General features: G+C 36.3%; 1 protein-coding gene across 2 annotated transcripts; it reads left to right on the forward strand.

Moving 5' to 3' along the window:
- Positions 1–5,844: 5,844 nt before the first annotated feature.
- LOC127977285 (cyclic nucleotide-gated cation channel beta-3-like) lies at positions 5,845–25,913 on the forward strand. 2 transcript variants are annotated; one of them, XM_052582106.1, is made up of 11 exons: positions 5,845–5,905; positions 8,337–8,423; positions 8,501–8,531; positions 8,638–8,668; positions 8,799–8,895; positions 10,285–10,310; positions 10,478–10,497; positions 10,989–11,088; positions 20,125–20,243; positions 21,082–21,256; positions 22,927–25,913. In XM_052582106.1, the coding sequence occupies exons 8-11, from the start codon at positions 10,996–10,998 to the stop codon at positions 23,167–23,169; spliced, it is 630 nt and encodes a 209-aa protein (XP_052438066.1). In that variant the 5' UTR covers positions 5,845–5,905; positions 8,337–8,423; positions 8,501–8,531; positions 8,638–8,668; positions 8,799–8,895; positions 10,285–10,310; positions 10,478–10,497; positions 10,989–10,995; the 3' UTR covers positions 23,170–25,913. The 2 variants fall into 2 exon arrangements, with proteins under 2 accessions (XP_052438066.1, XP_052438064.1); XM_052582104.1 differs by having other exon boundaries at positions 10,483–10,497.
- Positions 25,914–27,303: the final 1,390 nt, after the last annotated feature.

The following is a 27,303-nucleotide window of genomic DNA, read 5'->3' on the forward strand; positions in this document are numbered from 1 at the left end:
AACTGCTCCAGAGTGTCCGTACTGTAGACCCTGTTGAGATCCTCCATCACCCTAGGCAGCTGGACCCGGCGGAACGTCCGGCGCCAGGTCTTCATGATGAATCCGTTAAAACCATGGAAGGCTGGGCTCCATATTGAGACCTAAGTGGTACTCTTATGTGTACAGTCCATGGTATAGACTTGGAGCCTGTGTTCCCCCCAGCAGACTTCTGCCTTTCCAAGAGGGTTTTAATCACCTCAAATTTCTCCATATAAACGTGACGTCGAGAGTGACCAACTGAAAGGGAACGTCTTGGTTATGGTAACCCTCGTTCCATAAAGGAGGGAGTGAAGACATTGTGTCCCATCACCACGGTTGCTGTACCGCTGCTGAGCTGCTGGTGTTGTGCCCAATGCTGACCCCCTGCCAAATTATTACCCCCCTAGTATTAGTAGATTTAGGATGTTTGGGGAAGGGGTAAGGATTAAGGGTGGGGTTAGGATTAGGCTATCAGGTAGCAATTTGAACGAGGGGGGTAATAATTTGACAGGGGGTCAAAATTGGGCACAACACCGGGTCTCCGGCTCGGCTCCTCAGTGAAAACCTGGTGTGCAATACACCTGCTGTCTGCTTATACTCACACTGTGATCAGCGGCAGCTGGATGCAATAATAGCATGCCAATGTGCATTGGTTTGTTTAATTTACACTTGAAGTAGATTAGTCTATCGAAGCGATATCCCAATTCGTTGGTCACCGATGTGATGTCTCCATTCCCTCCTTTAGGGAACGAGGGTTATCATACGTAACCGAGACATTTCTCATAAAAATGCAGGACATTATTTGGTGGATTAGAGTCATGTGGATTACTTGTGGATTACTGTAATGGTTTTGTATCTTACTTTTTTGTGGATAACATCACATTACTGTCATGGACCTGTGGATTACTGCAGCTGTTTGGACTCTCATTCTGACGGCACCCATTCAGGATCCACTGGAAAGCATTATAAATAATTTTACACATAGCTCTCTCAATTGTCTTTTTTTTTGAAAGCTTTACCACTAATAGAATTTCAGGTTTGAATGACATCTCTGATAACTGTTGATACATTTAACAGCTAACTATGTGTTAATTTAGAGATTAGGTTAGTTTTCATGCACATCTCATCAGTAAAGACGCTCCTGTAATTAGAAGTATATCTCCAGCACATGCGTTCAGATCAGGGTTGCAAGGTTTTCACAACAAATCCTGCCCAGTTGCTTCTCAAAACTAGCCCAAGCACGTTTCCAGGAGGTTCCCCGAAAAAATTTTTTTGGCAGGGTTGCCTTGGTAAAATTCGCATTTTGGGGGGTAATAATTAAACGTTATTGGTATTGTCGTTTCGACCCGCGGACATGAAAAACAACCACAGACTTGGCAACACTGGTTGTCATTTACTACACAGAGCTGTAATTCACAAAATCAATTTTAAAATTGCAGGCAATTCTTTGTCGATTTTGAAAGCGATTTTGTGTTAGTTGTCGGTAGACTATGGCTCTGTGTAGTAACTGCCGCTCCACCTGAACTAGTGTTGCCAAGTTTATGGTTGTTTTTCATGTCCGCGGGTTGAAGCAATCCCAATACCAATAACATGAATAACAAAAAAACTTATATTTTAACCCCGGGAAGCAATTTTTATCGGGGAACCTTCTGGAAACTTGCTTCGGCTAGTTTTGGACTAGTTTTGAAAAGCAACTGGTCAGAATTTGTTGTGAAAACGATTCAATTTTTTTTGCACAGCGCTAATAGAGATCAAAATAACAGCCTTCAGTCTAAGGCATCTCAATGTTTGTCTGTTACTGCTGGCTGTTGCTCAGCGTCTCCCACAGCTGTGGTCCAGCTTGTTAAAAAGTGTAGCTTCTGTTTCATTAATAGTGAGTTTTGGCCTTCAAAGCGAGTTCATCCCTGATTTCCTGGAGGAATATGTATTAGAGCAGGATTACATGATCAGAGCCCCTCAATTTCCGGGGCTGGGAGTTATTAGGAGACCTGGTTTGTTTATTCTTTTAATGATTTGTTTCTTTCGTTAATTCCAGGAGCAAGTAAATAAGTAAAGTTGTAATAGTAGTTAAGTTGATGTATTGTGTCAAGTTAAGGGATCTATAATATGCTCATGCAGAATTATCAACACAATCAAAATTGAAAAAGCATGCTGCATTCAGTGTACTTTTTGTACCTTCTGTCATCTAATTAATAGTTTACATTTTTTAGCAAGTAAAAGTACAATTTTATTATAAATCTCTTTGGGTTTACATGTCTTTTTTGTGAAGTCTTTAATGATTCCTTTAAAGTAAAATTAAGAATAACTTTTATATTGTTAGCAATATTCAAAGATGAACACTCACTGTTTAACTAATACAATCTCATACATTAAAACTACAAACTATCAGAATGATATCACTTTTTGACCATTTATAAACATCAGCATCTGCAACAAATTGCATATTTTTGCTCAGTTTGTGGTTTTTATCTTTAAGCTCCACCATATCCATATTTTCACACTACATGTGCTATAAAAGCCTGATGTATTGAATATAATTCACTAAATACACACAGTAATTATTTATATATTTATTTTATTGTTTTTTTTTTCTCTCTAAAGGTTCGACAAAGCATTCAATTAAAAATGGAGAGACAATCTTATTTATGAATTAAATGAGGGTGAGTAAATTATGACATTTTTTTAGTGGATTAAGTATTTGCAAACACTTTGCAGCATTAATTTCACACTGAACGTGTTTACACTCTTGAGTTACCTGCTGAACTTTACCCTTCAAATCTGTGTGAAGCTGTCAGAGGGAATAACACATGCTGTTGACATGATATTTCTGAATGGACTCTTCTGACAGCGGCTCTCCTGCTGCTTCATGATTGCTGACACTCTCCTCATTTCTCCTGCCCACTGCCTTCTTTTTAAGAGACCCATTTCAGATGTACAGTATCTATTCCCCTTCTCACAGGCTTAAATCTGTTTGGATTACAGCCTCTGATCACTTAAGGAGATTGTGCGTGTGTTCATTTGCAGAGGAGTGTAAGAGACTCTTCTAAGAGTCTCACATGAGGAAGACAAATATCTGAAATTTGCAAAAAAAAGAAAAAAAAAAGTCAATTTAATCTTAAAAAGCACATTCTATACAAAAAAAAAAAAGTAACAGTACCTCATCAGTTATTTGTCTTCATGTCGTTCCAACCCCAAATGACTTTTCTTATTCCTTTTAAACACAAAACAAAATGGCCAAGCTGCTATTTTCCTATATGGTGCAAAAGAAGTGGAAAAAGAGTTGGTGGAATAGAACAGCTTGTGCACAGAAAAAAGAAAGTCATTCAGGTTTGGCATTACATGAGGGTGATTAAACAATGACACAACTTTCATTTCTGGGTGAACTATCCCTTAAAACTGACAGCTGGAAACAGTTGGTTTAAATTAGTTATGTTAGCTTTACTATTAAAAAGTGCTGCGCTATGAATCCTCTGAGGTTCCTGAAGCACACAGAGACCAAGAGACGGCAGAGAATATTGAGAACACTGTGTCAGAGCTGTCAGTACACAGGGATGATCCATCCTCTATTTTGCTGATGCTGAATTTCAATGCGGTTTGCCCTGCTAGCCAAACTAACACATAATCCCTCAGGCCATAGAGACGCTGCATGCACTTTAACCTGCCAATCACACACACCTGTGCTTGTTGTACTGTCACGCACCTGCATGGCATCAAAACATCAAGTGTCTAAAAAAATTGCAAAAATGATTACGGTCTCTGATTACATTTGTTCTCTCTGCCATTGCAGGAGTTACCTAACACTATGTAAAGTTTAGTTTTACCACACATATTTAGGTATAGACAATAAAACTTGCAATCGTGAAATAATAACTACATTTCAAATGTAAACTGTGTGTGTTTGAGGGGTGATTAGTGGCTCAAAAATACCTATTTAACAGAATATTGAAACTAAGATTGTCACATTTTTTGCCAGTTATGTGTAATTTTAGAGGTAGGGTTAAAGCATGTAAAATAAATAGGAAGAATGGTTAAAAATGACATGTAAAAGATTTGTAATTAACTGATGGACTGGAGTGGTGTGGATTATTGTGATGTTTTAATCAGTTGTTTGGACTCTCATTCTGACGGCACCCATTCAATGCAGAGGATCCATTGGTGAGTAAATGATGTAAAGCTACATCTCTCCAAATTAATACTCATCTTGGATGGTCTGAGGGTGAGAAGATGCAGCAAACTTTCATTTTGGGGTTAAATGTTCCTTTAATTGTCTTTTCCAGTGAATCATTAATGAAAGTTGTTTTTCCAAAATTCTTTAGTTTTTGGTTGTCGTAAATGATGGACAGATAATCAGCTTCGTAGCACTCAGAGATGTGATGTGGCATCTGTAATAAGTGGCAGGGTGGCTGACATATGGGAAGGAGGCATGAAGCAGACTCGAGAGGGCTGTGAGCAGAGGTGAAAGTGACTCATCTCAGGCTTTGGGGATTTTTAAACATGAGCCAAGAGACGGCATCTTATCTCACTGATGAATATGTGCCAGATGGCAAACTGGGAGGTGATGGCAACAGACTGAGCCAGTTACCGCACCTGAAGGGCAGCGGCAAACACCCTGGAATCGTTCATGATATCAGAGCTCGTTTCTAAAGGTTTCTTAGGGCCCCCGAAGACCGAATAAATTAAGACATTATTATTTTGTCTTATGAACACATGTCTTCCCGGAGCAATAATATCTCACGGAATCATGCTCCCAAACGGAACCTTTAAAACACATTAAACCATAACTGCACCAAAGAAATGAATCTCATCGGGGAGATTGAGGTGAAATGAGACCGTTTTCACAGGTTGTACTTTAGGCCATGAGAAAAGAAATACAGGCAGTGTTATTATCATTAATGAACTAATAAAGAACATTTACATTACTTAAAATAAGCATTAACTGAAAAAATAAAATTACAATTAAAACTGCTTTATATTTCTGCTATTTGCCATTGCCAAGGCAAAATTTCTCATTTTGATTTAGTTTAAACTGAAGTAAATAATAACAATTTATAAAAATGACAAAAACATACAATAAAATAACTAAAAGTAAGCATGTAAGCATAATTAAAGCTAAAGTAGCTTTTTAATAATACTTTACCTCAGAAAGAAATGGTATTTCACAAAGAAATGGAACACTGTAAAAATAGATTTAAAAAAAAACAGTTTATTGGAGTATGTTACTGACATTTCTTTGTGATTATTTCTGATATTTACTATTATATTATATTATATTATATTATATTATATTATATTATATTATATTATATTATATTATATTATATATTAAGAAAATACATTCATGTGTCATATAATTTAAAAGCATTATGATTTATACTAATTAGAAACTAAAATCTGAATTATGATGCATGAGACATTATTAATTATATAATATTATTACCACTATTAATTTATCACTGGCAATTTAATATTGGCTAAAGACTAGTATTCTGAATATTATTATGTTTAGCCTAATGCAAAATCATATATGCAAGTGATTTACTCACATTGTAGTTGTTTGAAAATGTTAATAATAGTAATGTGGCAACCAAACCAGGCCAGGACAATCTATGCTGCACAATTTATATTTGCACTACATTGGTTACAGTTTGAAGGGTTTCTCTGTCCCAGTCTCTGTTCTGGACCCCTCTGGTCCTATACGGTCCGAGCTCCAAGAAAGATTGTGTGAAGCTAATGGGGTCCAAGTCCAGGTCCTCCCTCTCCATCCATCCCAGAGGAAGCCTAATCCCGTTAGCTGTGCTTTCTCATGGATAATCCCTCCACTTCCCACCTGACCGTCCTTCAGCCTCAGCCTCTCTCTGGGATGAGCGTCTTCTGCTGAACACTGCAGGTAAATACTGAGTCCGCCAATATTTAACAAGCAAGATCATTTAATGTGCACACATTTTTATTTTGTAATTAATCTTAGTATTAGGTTTTGTATAGTGTCTTGTGGTGGATTTTTCTCTACAATTTTACATTTTATGAAAAAAGATTATTAGATTATGTTTTACAAGAACGTATTATTTCAGTATTTTTACTTCAAATTTAAAGCTGAATTTAATGTATTACTTTCCATTTCTTTGTAATTAATTGTGAAATGTAAAAATGTATATGAAAATCGGTTCTACACAATTTTTTTTTTTTTTTTTTTTTTTTTTTTTTTGGGGGGGGGGGTAAGGTAAGGTCAAAGTTAAAGTAAATAAAAGACCAACTATTTTGGTAATGCTTTCCAAAAAGTCCCATTGGTTAACATTAATTATTGCAACATCTAATGTTAACTAACAATGAGCATTACAGTATTTTCTATATATTTTTTTTTTACAGTATATTTTAATTATTGTTTATGTTAATACATTGTAAGTCCATGTTGGCTCAGAAACATTCAATAATATTAACCCAAACAATTTTTGATTTTAATAATATATTACTAAATGTTTAAATTTACATTAACAAAATTAATGAAAGCATTATAAGTATTTTTATTGTTAGTTCATGCTAACAAATGTAAACAAAGCATTTTCTATTCATTGAAAATATGATAAAATATTTATCAGAACTGGTGTCAGCTGGATTTCCATGCATATAAATATACAGAACTTGAACTCTGAGAATACTTGAGTTGAAGTTGGACACAGCTCATTTCCTCACCCATCCTCAAATGTCAACCCGTATGAATCTCCTGACAGCTGGTTTGACTAGCAGTAAATCACCAGTCCATGAATCTCCTCCATGGTTCAGCGTCTTCACCCATCTGCTCCGAGACCCTTCTGCATCCTGCATTTCACTCATAATCACACAACTGTTCTTCTCAGTTTGGCTCAGTGTTATTTGTGAAGTTGTGTTTCTGTTGGTGGTCTGTTGCTAAATCAGAATCTGATCACTCGACCAAACAGGGTTGGAGGGGTTTTCAGTGAATCACGAATTAAAATCTGCAGTTGTGGGAGTGTATAGTCTTGGTTTGAATGCATACAAAGCAGATCGCATGACGAATGATGTACAGTGCAGTGTCTGACATGGAATGGAGAGTGAGCAAAAAACAGATCCCACCAGTAAGACCACCGCAAAACAAAGTCCATCTTTCTCTGCTCAGGTGTAAAGTGGAGAATTGTGGGTAGACAGGTACAGCTGGCCTGCTCTGTTTCCACAGGTGTTCAAGCCAGGAGAGATTAGGGTCAGATGCATTTCTCAGTGATTAACAGTGACAGGGGCCCAGATCCCACTGGAGCAAAACCCATGTGACCAAGAGTGAGAAACAGTTCAATTTATATTACATTTGTCATGTCAGTTGCTTTTAAACTATGGCAGGTGCTGCAAGCAATTTCAGCTTATTTGTGTGAACTTTACTTAAACACCTTCTGTCTAAAACTTCACGCATCAGCAGAAATACAGAATTCTGTCATGAAACTCTAGATGGCACAGTCCGATAGGTCTAACTCAATCTGAAACATCACATGGCGCAGCTGATTGGTTCTCTCCTGTATCACTGCTCAACATTCAAAATGTGTTTTATTAAACAAAAAACATCATATTTTGATATTTTTGTAGGCTAAATGTAAAATTGTCTAATTGGAGAGAGAGCTGCTTTATAGGCTAAATTACGGTGGCCGAGAAAGCTCAACACGCTGCAACTTAAGAAAACACATGCAAATTGAAAAATCATCAGCAAATGAAGAAAACATCTCTATCAGTTTGACAACACAAGTGTTGCAAATCATCACAACACATGCATATAGCAAAATGCGGAATATTTTAATATGAACCACCAAAATGCACCAATACACTAGAATGGGCGTTAGGACTGTTTAGCACAAACCGATTCACTAGAATGAATCATACTTGTTTTTAACTTACTGGTATTTCTTGTCATGTTACTTTAATGTATTATTGCAATTATAAATGGTTTGTAGCGAAAATTTACCATTTACTGCTCTAGTTAATCGTAAGTCTCGGCCATTCACAGATACAAGGACTAGTTCCGGGTTTGGAGAGGTGGATTAGAGAAAGGGCTGATCCGGATGACCCGTTACGCTTTAATGAATCTAACTTTCTCTGCTGTAGATATGGCAGGGATGACTGTTTACGTGAACGTGTTTGATTATTACCTGAGTTCAGGCTTTAAAACAGCTCAAACTGAAAAAGCAACATCTGTTCTGCTTGAAACTATGTATATAAGGTAGTGGAGTTTAGTGAGTTTCTCCCCAACACTGCTTTAGATGACAGTTATTTGGACATCTTTATTTGACATTGACTCTTGCTGTATTGGTCTGTATTTCTCACAGCATGTTTAGCTGGGTGATAAAGGTTGTTCTCCTGGGAAGCTGGCAGAGGAGGACCAGACCAATGCTTCCACTGCAGCGCCTGCGACTGTGAGTTTGTGAACATGTACATTGAGTCACCTTTCACTGTTTAAGCATGTCCTCACCACCTCTGCTCTGTTCTTTAGGATGTGACGAAAAAAGAGGAAGTAAAACAAGGTAACAGATTTGACAGCGGTTTTGATCAATGACAAACACTGAATCACAGAAACAAATACAGACCTGAGAATATTGTTCATTCATTTTTCATGGTGTTATTTTACAGAACCTTCCAAGCCAACGGAAGAGGAAAACAGGTGGTGTTATGTTTGTGTTTGTGTTTGTGTGTGTGGGGGACATGTGTGTTCAGTGTCTCTAGATGCAGTAATCCTGCCAGACCTAATTACTGCTCTCTCTCTCTCTCTCTCTCTCTCTCTCTCTCTCCAGCTCTCAGAGTGGGGTTTTGAGTTGGCTCTCTCATGGGTTCAGCAGTGCTCTCCCTCAGCCAGTAAACTCCTCTAAACTGGCCAGCAGTGAAGTTAAGGTATTTTCATGACTTCATTCTCATACATATACATAATTAGGCTGAAATCTAAATAGACTAATAATGTTTGTACAATAAAAATTAAAAAATGCCTAGCTTGTGAAACTGCATAATGCATAAAGAAAAACTTACCGAAAGGATGCGTTTTTTCAATTTAATGTTTATTAATTAAACTAAGTAGTCTGACTATTTTATAATCTTTATAATTTACAACTATTTCTATAGTTATGTAATTTCTTAGTTCCATTAGACTTTAATATGAGCTATATTTTTGTTTACAAAAAAACAATGAGTTTTAAAAGGAATGAACGACCTACGGTGACAATATCCAGATTAAACGGGTAAATCAATGATTCTTACAGAACTGAGTTGGCACATAGCACAGGACACAAAACGGTGAATCATATTTTCATTTCTGCACTTTTAAAATTTAAATAACTGATAGCAGAATATTTAGCGTAGAGTTCTTGAGTTATTGTACTTTATTACTAAACTTCATACCTTTTTTTTTTTTTGTGCTGAGATTGAACGTTTTAAACAGGAGGTCATTGCAGACTGAGTGTGAAATTCTCATCCGAAATCTTCGCACATTAAAAAATAAATATGACCTCACGTTGTGTCAGTTATGTTTTCACACTGCCTCCGAAACTTTGTCCGTCATTAAAACAAATTCGGACCACGTTCGATTTTTTCCGTGTTTTCACATCAGTAACAAGCATTTTGACAGGAAAGGATGACAAAATCAAGAGAAAAAAAAAACACATACAAAATTTTAGACTCTGTGTGCGACTAACTTTACTCAGTTATATTTGCAAAGCAAAAATAAAATAAAAAATTAGATCACCAGTGTGCAAAGTACATATTTTACAGGCCATTGTGACTTACATTTTTACTGTTTTGTCCATTTTAATGAGGAGAGAAATTCTAATTTTTGGTGTTAAAAAATTTAATTAAAACATTTGGTGTTAAAAACACAAATATGATCATTTGTCCTTATGTGTAGACACCTTTAGTAATCATAACTTTGAGATAAAAAGTAATACAAATTATTTTTAGACATTGCTGAAGATTAATATAACTCGTGTAAACAGAGTAAAAGTGTCAAAAACAACTATGTTTAACATTCAGATGGTTTCAAGGCAAATGTTTCAGTTTAACATCTGGTGTGTTGAGTCCTGAAGCTTTACAACATACATAAAAAAACAAAGAGAGAAACAGGTTTATATTAATTTAATATTAATATTAATATTAATAATTTATATTTTTTTAGTTGTGAATAAATTTCAAGCAATTTAGCATGCTTTCTGATATACGAAAGCCTGGTAATTTACATGAGTATGTGATTTATTCTTGAACATTTTCTCTTTTTGTTTATCTTGTATTGAATAGCATGAGGGAAATACAGTGAGCAGCAGGTATATTTTCAATCATACAGATTCAATTTTATTTTGTATGTGTATGCTGTTTGACGCATCTTCATGCAGTTATGTGATAATATTTGTTAACATCTGCATCTGTGTGTATGCCTGTTAAATGAATGTTTTGATGAGTATCACACATTTTCCATCACTGTATCATGGAGGGCAGTAACACATCGGACCAGTGAGTAGCTTATAGCAGATATTAGGACATGCACAAACATGCAGAGCTTTGCTGTAGACCAGCATGGAGAGTTTTCACATGCTACACACGGAAAAGACTTTATTGCACTGAGCTGTATTTCCATAATAACAGCTCAAGGCAAAAGACCCTCATGCTGAACAGACAAAAACTAAAGCATTGTAATATGCAGACTGTCTTCCCTAGATATTATATATATATATATATATATATATATATATATATATATATATATATATATATATATATATATATATATATATATTCTTCTACAAGAACAGTACTGGATTGGAATTTTTCTTTAGCATCTGCTACTGCTTTACTGAGACCCACTGGGCAAACCTGTTTATTTTTACTGTGTCCTGCTGCCATCTAGAGTTGTTTTATAGCGAAGCAGCTTATTTGCATGCATTCACATCCTCACCTATGCCCAGAGCAGCTGATGGACTTTACTGTATCTCCTCTTCCTCCAGATCTGGAATGATAGGCTGGATTGTGCAGGGACTGGGAAAAGTGGTTCCACAGCCAGATGAAAAATACAAGGGTCACACAGAGCCGGAGGAGGTCACTGAGGTATAAACACACTGCACACAATCACCAATCCCATAAAACACTGAAGCTTTGTGCAGTCCGATTGCTTATTTGGTTATTTACCAAATCCATTTGGTCCATTTTTATAATATTTCCTCCTACATGTTTAGCAGATTTGCTGCAGTTTACTACATAAGCTTATTAGGTAGGCATGTTAGAATTTGTGAATCAAATTAATGACTCAATTTTTATTTTATTATTTATTTTATATCTTTGGATACTTAGCTTTTTTTTTTTTTTTAGTATACAATTTTGAAACTATATATATATATACTATGTCTACAAAATTGATAAAAAAAAAAAAATCAGCAAAGAAGCAAAACTATTTCTTTACTGTTTTTACTGAGAAAGTTTCTATTTGTTATCTGATAAAAACTGCGGAAGAATTACTCTACAAAAGGACGCCAGCACACAACAGAGATAGCTGTCTGCTCTTTAGCAAAGTGCTCTCTGTCTCTTGTCTGTCTTATTTGGTGTTGTATTGTCTAACAGTCACAAGCATATATTATAAGCATGGCGAGCACAAGCAGTTACAAGAGGTGTACACATCCCTGCCCATGTTATATCATGGGTGGGGACACACATCGTATGTGTGTACACTGTTTGGGAGCGAAGCACGCACGGGAAGCTCTCGAAGGGGCTGCTTGCGAGGATTGTGAGAGATCCATGTGCTGCGCTTTTCAATGAGGATGGCCAGGCTCGCAAAGCCCCATGGTGCGGGACCCGCATCCTCTGATGCGGCATGGCAGGGCCGTAGCTGGGGTTTCCGCGGCCCTGGTGAAGGTTGTACCAGTGGGTCCTGTTTGAAATTGTTTAATTTATTGTTAATTCTATTTATTTATTTGTGCTAATTGCACAATGTTTAAGTTGTCTCATGTTTGTAGGTTTCCAGGTACAGAAAACAAATAATTAAATATAAAATAGCACTGCATTGTCTTCACTGTAAAAATTAAATTAACAGTCAAACCAAAATGTATTCAAACACCTTCAACATTTCTTACATTATCACAGTTTATTTGCTCTAGTTTATAAAATGGCAATACAATATGACAAGATCTCAGAGTTAAACTGTGTCAGAACAAATTAATCTTGAAAATGTCAGATAACTTTGATAGAAAGGTGTGTAATGGATTACAATCAACCCAAACTTCAGACAGTTGTTAGTATGACAATATTTACTCAACTATCTTTTACTGTCTATGTGGTGAACTCGCATGTTAGTAAAGGCAGGCGCATGAAAAAAAAAACAGGACACACCTTCTCTTTTTTAATTGATGATGGCGGTGCCTCAGAGTCTCTTTCTCCATTTTTCAAACTGGAAAGCGTGCATCTAAAAGTTCCTTCCCAGTGTGTCTGGTATGCACGTGCGCTGCTGTGCGACTGCGATGACAACAACGACCAAGTTGACACCAACCTAGTCAGCAGTTCAACTGAGGGGTGGGTGTGGCAACAGCAGCGTGCTGAACGGTCAAGTAATGTTCGTTTGGCTGCCTGGGGCTCGAGGATATAAATGAGCGACCAACTTTTTTTGAGCAAGCATTGATTATGCGTGACACACTCTCAATTTGCGGGACGCATGAATTGGGCTTCAAACGCTGTGCGCGCACGCGCTACGCGGGACGGGTGGTCACCTTATACATTCATGCAATGCTTTACCATATCTTTAGGACTGGGTCATATTATGTACAGTATCAGATATATATCAATATATAGTACAAAATATATATTTTTACTAAATAACTTTATTTCGATATATTTAATAATTATTTAATAAACAAACATATCAATACAGTGGTTTTATGCATAATCATATTATTGTAATATTGGGAAATATCTACTATTTTAATATAATATAATATTAAATGTTTTTGAGCAGTAAATCATCATATTAGAATGATTTCTAAAGGATCATGTGACACTGAAGACTGGAGTAATGGTGCTGGAAATTCAGCTTTGACTCACGGGGATCAATTATATTTTAAAATATATTCAAATAGGAAACAGTTATTTTAACATAATAAACTTTAGCAAAATTAATGTATTTTTGATCAAATAAATGCAACTTTTTAAGCATGGGAGACCTCTTTCAACGGCATTAAAAATGACATAAAAATTTGAAGACGCAGTTTAGCCCATGTTGAGAATATGTCTTTAAATCAAAGCAAACCTCTTTTAAAGACAAACCATTACAAATATAGAAGTGACCCACTTTGGAGCACTTTGTGTTATTTTGGGCATGATGTCAGATATGCTTCATTTAGGCTTCATCCTGCTTCACCATGTCACTATAAACCATTCTGCCTGAGAACCAGAACAGCTGATGCCAGAAAAACTTTTAGGCCAAAGCACTTAAGTAGAACACAGACAGAAAGTCATGGAATTAAACTGAAACTGCACTTTTTATGAAGTTTTCGCCACCAACTTGACACCCCCTGTTAACAATGGTGAGGTGAAAAGGTAACAGAGCCTGATTTTACCAAGTGAGACATGTTCCTGAGACAACATCTTTGTTGTCCCTGGAACAACATTGGGATTAACCAATCAAATTTGTTTATGCTTAAAATCACTGTTTGTTGCTTGTACATCAGTGTCATTCATCTATCATTTCCTCTGATTTTAGGGATTACTCATGGTTAAGGTTAGGTTTAGGTGTAGGGATATGGTCAAGAATAAATTTTTGGAGTAAAATGTTGTTTCAGGGTCAACAAAATATGTTGACCTAGGAACACGTAACTCAGCAAAATCAGGATGTGCGAAAAGGTATGTTAGACTGGCCTACATTAGTTTGTGATTATTAAGCAGATTTGTTCCTACATTATACCTTATGCTACTCGTATTCTACTATAACTAATATAGCTACTATAACTATCTAAGACATGCCATAAGAAGTATTTACGAGTAGACTTTTGTTATGCTTCCCTACAGCTAGGCTGTGAAAACAGCTGGGCTAGTGAAAAATTTAATTAGTAGCATTGCTACTTTTAGTACCAGAGGATGTATTACCACTATCTTCATTCTTTACAAGCAAACATACTGTAGGTGAAAGGAACACAAAAGTTGCAGTGCTTTCAATATAGTTTGTTGCATTTGCTGGTAGTCCTCAGGAGGAAAAAAAAGAGAATTTGCTGAACATTTACTCACCCTCAGGCCATTCTAGATGTAGATGAATTTGTTTCTTCACCTGAGAAATTTAGCATTACATCTTTTGCTTACCCATGGATCCTCTGAAGTGAATGGGTGCCATCAGAATTAGTCCAAACTAGGGTTGCAAGGGGGTGGAAAATTTCAGATAAATTTCATAAAATCCTTGGAATATAAAAAATAAAAATAATAATAATTTTTTTTTTTAAAGAAATTAACTGAAAATGTCCCACCTTTTTGCAAACCTAGTCCAAACAGCTGATAAAAGCAATGAATACACAAGAAATTAACACCACTCCAGCCCATCAATGAATGTCTAGTGAAATTATGTGTCAATCCATCATTAAGGCATTTTAACTTTAAACAGAAGTTTCTGGCCAAAATACAATAGTATTCCTCCAGTGAAAAGTCCATCTCCTGTTGTCTCTCACATCAAAACACACCAACATATTAGTTTGGAGCCGTTTTGAACTGTTGTGAAAAGACAGTCTACTGAAACCAAGAACTGTTGTGTGCAGATTTCTCTTCTGATTCAGACAAGATGACTTTTTTCTCCCAAGAAAGTAATATTATTTAGAGGACTCGTATTTTAGTTGGGAGCAAAACTTTAAGGTTCAAAAAGTTTCATTGTGCACAATGGAGATGATGTAATATGAGTGTGTTTGTGGCATATTATATTCGCTGCTACTATTTTGCTGTGTTTTAATTCCATAAATGTGAATATTGCCGTTGCCAATTTTACTGAGGTGATTATGAAAACAAAGAAACATTTAGAGGTAAGACCAGATACCACCACTAGACGGCAGTATAACACAAAGTGGATACCTCTTAAAGGGACAGGTAACCCATATATTTAACTGGTTGGATGGATTGCGTGATCTGGACGAGTGTATACCTGCTGTACTCTCTGCTCTGTAATGCCTGTATTTTCTATTGGGGTCTGACTATGAAGGACTGGGTTCTACCAAATGGGTCTATAATGGAAAAGGAAACATGCAAGCTCATCAATTTCAGTCTATTTCTCAGTGGTACAGTACATTGTGCACAATGGAGATGACGTAATATGAGTCTGTGTTTGTGGCATAAAGATATATTTGCTGCTACTATTTTGCTGTGTTTTAATTCCATAAATGTGAATATTGCCATTGCCAATTTTACTGAGGTGATTATGAAAACAATGACAAGGCATGATTGATTGATGTCTCATGACTATGCTGATGATTTATTGTTTTTGTTTTTTTATCAAACTGTGTTGCCTCAGTTTGGTCAGTTATTTCCATTAACAAAGTAGGGACTTCCATTCAAGAATGAAACAAACTGAGAATTGAGTTCATAAACTAATATACACATACCCCTCTGTCTCAAACTGCTCAGTAAGACGTAGACACCACCACTCCCTTATAGCAGGAACGTCAAGCTAACAGAAGCAGGATTAGTATCCAGATCTTACTGTTAGAACTCAATGACCAGCAAATAAAGTACAACAACTATATAGCAACTTTTTAATGAAGAAAATAGAAAAGCTCACCTGAGGGAAATTGAATGCAATGAAGAGGGCATACTGTCAATGTTATATGCCATAGGAACGTGGCAATCGTCTCGTTTCTTAGCAGAGATGTATAGTAACGAAGTAGAACTACTTCACTACTGTACTTAAGTACTAAAAGGCGGTATCTGTACTTTACTAGAGTATTATTTTTTTCTCCTACTTCCACTTTTACTTCGGTACATATTTTCGCTGAGTTTAATACTTTTACTCCGATATTTTTTTTATGTGCTGCATCGTTACTCGTTACAATTATAATAATGTTACGAATCATTCCATTACAAACCACTGCCAGAACTGTAGATGGCAGGTTTGATGAAACTGGCACATCATTGAGCGAATCAAGCGAGACTGCGCGTGCTGACTGAACTGCCTGTGAAGAGAGAGATGAACACCGAGCCGAGCCAGATAATGACGCGTTCACGAGTCAAGAACCGGTTGCATCGGTTTTCGGATGACCAGTAACGTTAGTTCTTTCTGACAGTTCGATTCAATAAACAAGTTGAAGAAAACAGTTCACCGATTCTTTTGCGCTCGATGCAATGGCGTCATTGGCGTTGACTGCACATGGGCTCATAACATTAACACAGAATCAGTTCAGAATCAATCACCAAAAGAATCAGTTCGGTTCCAGACGCTCTGTGTGTCGGTTTGCTTCACGCTAAATCACACATGCGCAGTATCATCAGCTCCTCGGTTCACGAATCGGACGCGTCTGACAGAAACGGTTCTTGACTCGTGAACGAGTCATTATCTGGCTCGGCTCGGTGTTCATCTTCAGTTCTCTTTTCACAGCAGTTCAGTCAGTGTACTGTTTGAGTCAATGAATTACTCCGGGATATTGGTTTGTTTTAACTCAGAGGGAGTGTCAGACACATTAAACAAGTTAACAGCTTAATTCATCTGTGGATTAATGCGTATTGGAGACGCGAACTGTTTAAAACGATTCAGTTCGATTTGGTGGACTGTTTCAAAAAGATCCGGTTAAATCGAATGATTCGTTCGCGAACCAGATATCACAAACTGATTTGTTTTTAACTGTCTTACAACAGACACGGAAAAGAAGACAACGCTGAATAAAGTCGTAGTTTTTGCTATTTTTGGAGCAAAATGTATTTTCGATGCTTCAAAAAATTCTAAATGACCCTCTGATGTCTTAAGGGTTTGAAACAACATGAGGGTAAGTTGACATCATTAATGCATTATGACATCATTTTGCAAATTGGGCTAACTAACCCTAGTAACCGTTTTTTTGTTTACAAGAAGTTACAGTCAAAGGAATTGTGATTGTCCTTTAGGTTAATCATTTGAAATAGTAAAAACAATATGTTCAAACTTTTGACTACTTTCTTTAATAGCTACATAACACAATACTTCTACTTTTACTTTCAGTACTTGAGTAGTAAATTTTAAAATAGACTACTTGCAATACTTAAGTACAAAAAATGTTGAATACTTTAGTACTTCTACTTAAGTGTGGTGCTTAAAGAGCACTTCTACTTCTACTCAAGTCACTTTTTTGATAGAGCACTTGTACTTTTACTCAAGTATGGTTCTCTAGTACTTTATACATCTCTGTTTCTTAGCTGTGGACCTAAAGATGTCACTGTGCTGATCATCTCCAAAACCAGGCTTTGATTACTATACAGGAAGACTAGAAGGAGGATCTCTCTTAAGAGTTGCTTCTGTACGTATAGGGATGCATATAAAAGTGTTATGACAATCTATTTCACATATGCATTATCTTTGCCTTATGATATTGGGGTAAAATTACCCTCCTTAAAGCCTAAATCATGTAAAATCTTACACATAACAGATAATGATCTGGGCCAGTGGATGTGTTCATGCAGGGAACTCAAGGGCATCCTTCATGAAAGCATTATCCTAAAAAACACATGAATAACACCAATAAATAATACCTTTTATTTTAATTTAACTTATGGCAGATGTCAAATAGTATGATTTATGCATTCAGTACTCACTGGAGAGTGGGCCAGGGGATTGTGGTAATAACATGTCTTTGCCCTGAGAGAGTAAATGGAAAAATTAAGCAGACTACCACTTGCCATTCATATTTGAAATGAAGGAACTCTCTAAAAAGTCTCAAATAAACCTTATTCAGATGAGTCATCGCTGAAACGCTTTCGCTGACTGAAATCCGGACACTTGAGAATTCTCTCATCGTAAACAGCAAAACGCAGATGTACGTACAGTGTAAATAAGAGATTCATTTCTCAGTGTAGACAGCTTCAGTGATTTCAAGGAAAGGTTTGTTTGTTTGTTTTGTTTTTTAGAGAGTCCCTAAGTTAGTGGTAATGTCACTTTCTGTAGGCTATGTATTTTATTCACCATTTGGATAACCGTGGAAAGGAAACATAATGTTTGAATTAAATTGTAATCACATTAAATACAAATTAAGTCCCATTAAATACATTTTATCAGTCTACTGTGCATAGCACCCATGTCTGGTTCTTGCCAAAAAAGGCATGATGTTTGTATTTAATAGTTTTGGGTGTTTTTAGTCTTACCCTGGAGTTGGTTCACCTTCTGCCCCGGAGGTCTTCCCATGTTCCTGTCCTGCACCTGCCTCCAGGGCACCCCCCGGTGGTACTTCTGGGAGGGGGGAGTAACATCACGTGTATGTTCCTGTTTGTCCTTATTTGGTCCTTCCAGTTGCTCTCCCCATTTAGTTCTATTAGTTCCAGTTGTTCCTTATTATTAGTTATCTTCCTCACTTGTTTGCCCCTAGTTATCTACCCTATTTAGTCCTAACCCGTTCTTTTTTCCCTTCTCTGGAATTGTTGATGTTAACCTTTGCTACGTGTGTCTTCCTGTTTCCCTGGATGTCATTAAAGTCTTTATGTTTAAATTGGACTCTGTTTTTTTCCTCGTTCCTCACTCCATGCCCCTCACAGTAGCAGATCGTGACACTCGCTTCCTGTCACATCTCCACTGTCCTATCAAAGTAAAATGCTAAAACGCCCAAAAAAATAAAATGTTGTGATTCAATAATGATTTCATTAGATTCAGGAGTCTATGACCAATATATTAATTTACACAACCAGCTACACAACTCACAAAGACAACGAAAATATAACATGAACATTTATTTATCTCTCTGTAATCTCCAAATTTAAATTGGGACATCTACAACAACAAAAATTTCTTAAGCTTATAAATAATATTGGGGGGGGGGGAGCATAAATATAAAAAATATATGTAGATTTTTTATGTGTGTGTGTGTGTGTTGCATTGATACATAATACCGTTAGTTATTTAATGAATGCATCAATCCATATAAAAAATTAAGATATTTTGTAACATCCTAAAAATTTGTTACAGACAAATGTATTAGTTTTTCTCTAATTATATTTATGGTGTGGTTCAAAACTTACTTTGTGATTTATTAAATCAATAAAAATCCATTCAAAGGAAAAGGGTTATTTAAGGCCATACACAAAAAAAAAGTGTGATTACATGATTTAATCAACATGAATCGTAATTTAATTTAACATGGATAAGTAAAATAGTATGTTTAGGTAACTGGTAACCCAGTTTAATGGAAATGGTTCTATATCCCAACATAATTATACATTAAACACTAAATCAAGTCTACTAATAAATAATACTTCATTTTACAATTTTTGGTGGGAATTACAAAAAACATTTTCGTGTACTTGACTATGTTCATTTAAGTAATCACAAATATTATGACTGAGTAAAATGTACAATCTGTGTTCTTCCATTGATTCAGTGTAAAAAAAAAAAGTTATCTGTAATTTTTCATCCAAATCTAATATCTTGCTTGCTTGCGTCTGAAACAGCTTTCCTGACATGGTACAGTGCTATTATTATTTTTGAATACCTCCTGTCTAAATATCTCTCATATCGAGAGATATCACTTTTCACCATCCAATTACTTCCTGGTTCATCTGTTTAAAATGTCACATGATGATAATGTGATGGGTTGTGAAAGCCATTGAGAAGTCTTTGTCTCTTGTTCATTCCAGGGCTTTGACAAACAGATGATATTTGACATGCTCTAGAGACTGAAATCTGTGGTGTACCTTCATGGAGACTTTGTATAAAAATAAATAAATAAATAAATAAAGAATTAAAAAAGTGTGCAATATGTCATTCACTATTTTTTGTGATTTACTGTACATGCTTTGCTACTGCATTGCAACAATATATTCAAACCTCCAGTAGATAATCTCAGTATATGTTCAATATATTTGACGGTTGTCTCAGTAAAGGTCACATCAAACAGCCACCATGAAAGAGCCTTTTATCTGTTAGCATTTTGAACTGACTCTAGTCTGGGTGATCAGGGTGAGATCGGCCGAGAGATGTACATCATCAAAGCTGGAGAGGTGCAGGTGTCTGGAGGGCCTGATGGGACGACGCTGTTTGTGACTCTGAGAGCTGGCTCTGTGTTTGGGGAAATCAGGTGAGTGATCATTTTTGAAGATGCAACTTTCATATCTCATGTACTAATCAGGTCAGCTTAAAATATATTATGAGGGCTGAAAAAAATTGCATGTGATCTAATAGGAAATGTACTACCTATACTATTATTTTTTGTATTATGCAACAGCATTACCTACTACATTTGCCAAAATATACTATATCCCACAATGCAATGTACTCAACTTGACCTAAAAAAGTTATGTTGTTCCTGTATAATCGTATAAATGTGTAAGATTTTGATAACCTCTTCATCCTAGATAAGAAGGTCCTGTTAGTGCATTACCCCGACTCCCAGAAACTGCTGCGCAAGAAGGCCAAGTGAGCGGGATTAGAGCTCGAACCTCGACCGAGAGCCCCAGCAATCCTTACACACACACACACTTTATCCAGCGCAGTGGTTTAAGCCATTTACAGCTCTGTATCACACTCACAGATCTCTATACTGTAGATTAGCCATGTTTGCCAAACATGCTTCTCTCTAGATCCTTCTTTCACCATACCTTCTCTTTAATGCACGGAGGAACTTGGCAGATTAGTGTTTTGTTTTTTAAATCGAGATACTGAAGAAGGCGAATGTAATTAGAGGCACATGATGCACTGACCCGTGAGACCAGTTTACTGTGTGTGTGTGTGTGTGTGTGTGTGTGTGTGTGTGTGTGGTGAATGATGTTATGTAAGTGCTTGAGATCCTGTCGTCTGATGTCATCTCAAATCCTACTTAGGTCTGCTTAGGTCTGCTTCCTGTGAGTCTGAGCGATGCACATGCTAGCTTACAACTCAGCTTTCTGTCATACTAATGAGTTTGTCTTCTTCCACAGGAAAATGTTGACCAAAGATAAGAGGCATGCAGATGAGAAGGGCCAGGCTACAGAGACGGGAGAGGTCATCCCGCAGCGGCCGGAGACACCCAAATTATACAAGGCTACACTGGAGGTTCGCACAGGAGAGACTTTTGCCAAGCTGAAGGAGACATATAAGGGAGCAACTCTAGAGGTATTTATATCCCCTGTTACAGTATGATGCTTTAGGCCAAAAACTTTTGCTTTGTATTGCATTGTTATAAATAAATTAGATTTATAAATGGCATTGGTCCTAATGTGTCTTGAAACCAAACAGCATTTACAGTGAACTTGAAGTGATGCATCTAACCATAATTTACATACATGGATTTGGCATATATGGCATTTGATAGATTTTCAGTTAATACCTTAAATGTCAACTTAAGACTTGAATATATGATGATAACCTTTGCTGCTTTAACCGTGGTTACAGCATGTTCTTCAAACATTTGCTTCACCTTGACAGTAATTGGCTTGAAAAGAGAAAACTGACCGTAGAAGCAAGGTGACTAATTTAGTTCAGTAGTCAAAGTATCATACATATGATAAACACCATATCCTCATCTTGCGTGTTATTATATGTGAATTAGAAATGGGGACAATACATTTTTGTAAGATTTTGTTTTTGGTTTCACATTTTACTGTTATAATCCATCATTATTATGATGTTTGCAGGTCAAACTGATCCTGAATGGTTTGAAAACAGTGTGAATAATAGCAAAACAGTATTATTTTACGACAAAGACGTGGCTTTACAAATAAACAAAATACATAAATAATAATAAAACATTTTTTTTAACAATTATTTTAAACCTTTCTTAAATTATATTAAATTTTTTCACTTTCATAAACTGTGAATATACTGTACTGTATACAGTCATTTTAAACTTTTTATGTTTGTGCTTTTGGAAATGGAGCTTTGCTTATCACTAATTAGATATTTTAGGCTCATTTTGAGCACAAATGATGTGCTTTCTCCGAATGTATTGGAGTTGTTACGTGTGCTCTTTAGTTTAGAAGTGTGTGGGAATTACTGTGTTGTGACACCAGAACCTTCAGGAACTTTTAAAATTGTGTGGAAAACAATCCCACACCCGGGTCAGGCCATGTTATATAGCACCTACAAACAGTTTTACTTTCTTTTAAAGCTGCAGTAGGTAACTTTTGTAAAAATATATTTTTTTACATATTTGTTAAACCTGTCATTATGTCCTGAGAGTAGAGTATGAGACAGATAATCTGTGAAAAAATCAAGCTCCTCTGGCTCCTCCCAGGGGTCCTATTGCCATTTGCAGAAATACATCGCTCCCGTTAAGAAACAACCAATCAGAGCCGGTGTCCGTAACTTTGTTTGTGTTCAAAATGAAGAAAAATTTATATAATAAGCAAGTACACCATGAATCCGTTTTCCAAACCGTGTTTTTGGCTTGTCCTGAATCACTAGGGTGCAGCTATAATAAGTGTTTATATTCGGACTATTTTAGATTGTTTCGGAGGCACCGCGGCGGAGTAACCCAGTACAGTCGTGATTCTTCATAGACATAAACAGAGAGAAGTAGTTCCGGCTACGATGTTCTTCCGCAAGACGCAAGCAGTTCTGTTTATTAACCGCTAGAGCGTCAAAAGTTACCTACCGCAGCTTTAACATTAAAAGTTAGTATGTGACTATACTTGAAACAGATAAAGGAGTCACTTTTGATAATTGATGATAACAGTGCTCTATTCTTCTACAGGTAAAGTTCTTAATGTCTAAAATAGTGCAATGTGTTGACATTTGTCCAGTCAGGCCCCTTACTTCTTTAATCTGTTCTCTCTCTCCCTTAGCCATACACTCCTGTTTCTGGCAGGACCTCCACAGCTCCAGTGCCTCCTCCCTCCCCAATGCACCGCCGTTCACCCATTCCCCGGCCTCGTGTCCCGGATGAAGATGACACGGTATCAGAGACCACCGACAGCTCCATGATCATCCGCATGACTCCCCGTGTTGAGGGAGAGGAGATCCTCACCGTGGAAGTCAGTCCAAGAGAGGGATTGGAGGAAGAAGAGCCGAGCAAATCTGAAGACTAGGGCAAGGACAAAAACCAGAGTAGGGATAGGGTAGATAGCCTGAAGAAAAGCCCAATGCATACAGCCCTCATCAAGCTTTCTATTTTAGCAGGATGGTGAAAGTCCTAAACATGCTTTTGGAGAATTTCTAGGCACCTTTTCAGAAAAGACCCATACTGTAAGTTCCCGCAAGAACTCTAGCCTTCCAGTGGTTTTTCTAGTAATCTCATCACAAGACAGCGTTTTTACACAATGCAAGATGATACACGATTACTAAAGGACTTTCATTTGCCCTAGAGGTTCTCAAGAGGTGAAAAGTATTTCATTTTTACAGTGGTACTGCTGTATAAGGGTGTGTTTACACTTATAGTTCGATTCTCTTGGCTATTTTGGTCTGGTTGAAAAAGTAAATGATACATTTAGCCCTGGATTGCACTGTTTAGATGTCATTTAGAAGTCTTTGGTCCGTACTGCTTTCATATTTTACAGTCAAACCGCACCAAAGTTTGTTTAAAAGAAGAACATGACCTACGTTTTCATGGGGTCTCAGTCTGCTTGTTTGGTGTGCACCAAGGTTCGAGTGTCAGCATTCACACTTTTTCAAATGAACTGCACGAACAGAGCAATCGCATTCAATTTTCTTTTAACCAAACCAAACTGCCAAGTAAAACATGCCCTAAATATATTTTAAAAATGAAGTGAGCTTCTGATAGGTATAACCCACTGTCATATAAACCCCCAAATCTTTCTTCTGGTTATCGGTTCCAATAACCGGGAGTGAGTTCAGTCAACTCGGAGTATGTTCACGCTGAACAAAGATATTCAGATGCTAAAGTTCAGATACAACAAATGCTAAGAAGTAGTACACCATGCTTTTTTGTTTAATGGCTAATTATATTTTTAGTGCATATCACCTCCTATATTGGCTAACCTATGGGAGGTTTTGCAGTCATCTTATCCTTAAATTTTTTTTTTTTTTTTTGTATCATTGTGAACAAGAATTATTCTGTTTGTTTGATAATACATTAAGAAAAACTGACTTAACTAGAAATAGCCAGTGCTTGCAAAAATAATATGGCTATATGAATTTATTTTGCTTCCACATTTGTTAGATCACACATTGCTTTATGTTATCATATTGCTTTACAAAACAAAAAAAAGATGACTATATATATAACTAGTGCTGTCAAATGATTAATCGTGATTAATCACATCCAAAATAAATGTTTTTGTTTACGTTTACTGTGTATATTTATTATGTATATATAAAAACACACACATGCATGTATATTTTAAGAAAAATATGTTGTTTTATGTTTAAATATATTTATATATGATTTAATTTATATTAATATAAATATATACATGTAAATCCATGTAAATATTTTCTAAATATATGCTGTATGTGTGGATCTTTATATATGCATAATAAATTTACACAGCACACACACATATATCATGTAAACAAAAACTTTTATTTTGGATGTGATTAATCGCGATTAATAATTTGACAGCACTATATATAACTTTGTGTAAAACCTTTCACTCCCGCTGAAAACTCCGTAATAGGGAACATATGTACTGAATGTTCAAAGAATGACTTCCTATGACTACTTAAATTCCATGAAGGTTATCTCGGTTTTTGGAACCGAAAGTGGAGGTTATCAGTTTACTTATCAATAAACTTACCCGGGTATGTGGAATAACCTGTTTTCTGGAATACCCCCTGAGCCACAACATTTCCTGAACACTCCGACCAACTGCCATTGGCCAGATAAACGGCTAGCCCCGCCCCAATCTCACACCATTGGTTGAGGCAGTGTTGCTGATGTTCTGCTAGCATCACAGTGTTTACATCTTTCAATGGAATCAACCCGTTGGCTCACCTATAGTTGTCACTGTATGGTATGCTGGGCTAAGTAAAATATTCTAATATTGAAAAAATATATATACTTCACTTCAACTTCCCTTTAAGGCCTTTTTAGGACTGAAGGGCAATTAGGGTCAGCAGAACTCTCTGTGTAATGGAAAGTAAACTATTTTCCACAGCACACGCTGCTCTAATTCCAAGACTGCCTGCTCTGCATGTTATTCCAACATCCTGTCTGTTACTGCCTTAGCAGTTTCCCTCTGTACACACACTTTTTACACACACACAAACATGTTACAACAACATTGTACAGTTATTTCTACTCAAACTATACATCTTAAAGGGATGGTTCACCCAAAAATGAAAATTCTGCGATGTTCCAACCCTGTTTAACTTTCTGTAGATTTAAATATGACAATTATTAAATAATAAAACATTTTTAATTGTATTTAATTTATTTTCATTTGCATGTTTTTCCTTACAGTGGAAGTCAGCAGTCACCAAATCAGCTTGGATGGATAATAATGGCAGAACATTTATTTTTGCGTGAATTATCCCTGTCTAGTTGCATTAAATACACTTTTACATTGTATGAGTTGTGATGTTACAAAGTAATATTGTGATGCATTACCATGTGAAGGCAATGTTAATGCTTTATTGGATATATAACTGTTACATTTATTTTATTAGGTAAGTCTAGAAAGTGTATTTGTTTCAAACGACTCACGAAAAAACACATGGTGAAAATACCCCACTGATACCTCCATGTGTTTTGATAAGTACTACGAGTACTAATCAATTGTTGAATGATTTTTCAGTGTTTCCAGGTCAGTTCATGCTGAACTCCTAGTGTGAACAGGCACCAAAAGATCTATAAATGGAAAGTTACAGCTTACTTTTAATTTGCATTCATTCATGTCTCAGACAGCCCTCAGTTTTTTTCATAAAAGGTTGCATGTAACAGCTGTGCTATTTTTGTATACGGAAATGCAAGCATGATAGCCTGAGCCCTGTGACGAGGCCCACAAACTACTCTTACAGTATACCTTACTTTTTGGTCTCGGGGAGGAGGCCTGCCCATAAAGATTTCATCCCAGGTGCTGTGAATTTAAACTAAGCCCTGGGTGTATGAGGAAAGAAATAATAAATATGCTCTAAATGACTAAATGGTCTAAATGCTCCTAGAAATCACTTGTCCATATAAGACACAGACTCAGACATACACACTGACAGGAAGAGCACAGGAAGAATGAGCAGTTTTTCATTGTTCCTTTCTTGCTTCAGAAAACCAGAGGCAGGAAATCGGTAAAGGCGGGAATCTGAGAGATTTTACTAAACTGACTGCAAACACACTTTACATTAAGGGGCTGTTGAAGGAGTAGTTCAGCTTAAAAAGAAAATTCTGTCTCCTCACACTCTTCAGTTGAAGTTAATAGTGTTTCATTGTATTGTCTGCAGAAAGAGTCGAACAGTTTTGAAACAACTTGAGGGTCAGTAAATGACGGCAGAATTTTCTTTGTCAGGCAAATGATTTCTTTAAAATGTTTCCATTTGTATGTAAACTAGTGAATTCAATGATCAGCAAAGCACATGTTATATAAGCTGTTCATCTCGCAGCTTAAACTAATTTTGGCCATAAATCAGGTATGATGATTATGATTAATTGAGGTTTTCACTCATGGATTATTAGTGATATGATGAGTCAATCTTATATAAGATTACTGTCTGAAAACATCTACTTATCCCGAAAATTTGATTATTCAAATGTTTCTATAATTATTGAGTGTATTATGGGATTAATCTTTCATTGTTAATGATTTTTAATGTAGTACAGTTTAGTTTAAACCCCTGGGAACATTTTTTAAAGTGGAGTAGTAGGCACTTGTGAAAATGAAGATAATAGCTATTACAATACACTAAATAATTAGTATACATGTTTATTGATACTGTTCTACAATAAGGTCCAAAAGTCAGAGGACCAGCGATATAGATGGATGGATGGATGGATGGATGGATGGATGGATGGATGGATGGATGGATGGATGGATAGATAGATAGATAGATAGATAGATAGATAGATAGATAGATAGATAGATAGATAGATAGATAGATAGATAGATAGATAGATAGATAGATAGATAGATAGATAGTTCAAATTCTTTCATTGCAAATTATGACCAAGTGTGAATATAATTCTAAGTGTTAAGGATGGGCTTCTTTTCCATTCATCAGTCCAACATTTGCTTATTGGATTAGTGACCTGGAAGTGCAGAATCTTAAATATG

This window comes from Carassius gibelio, chromosome B18, assembly GCF_023724105.1.
Source record: "Carassius gibelio isolate Cgi1373 ecotype wild population from Czech Republic chromosome B18, carGib1.2-hapl.c, whole genome shotgun sequence".
Taxonomy (NCBI): Eukaryota; Metazoa; Chordata; class Actinopteri; order Cypriniformes; family Cyprinidae; genus Carassius; species Carassius gibelio.

Excerpts from the sequence above, each read along its gene's own strand:
- LOC127977285 (XM_052582106.1), top strand. The coding sequence starts at position 10,996 with ATGATAGGCTGGATTGTGCAGGGACTGGGAAAAGTGGTTCCACAGCCA. Across the intron at positions 11,089-20,124 it reads AGCCGGAGGAGGTCACTGAG|GGTGAGATCGGCCGAGAGAT; the intron begins GTATAAACACAC and ends CTGGGTGATCAG. Across the intron at positions 21,257-22,926 it reads ATAAGGGAGCAACTCTAGAG|CCATACACTCCTGTTTCTGG; the intron begins GTATTTATATCC and ends TCTCTCCCTTAG.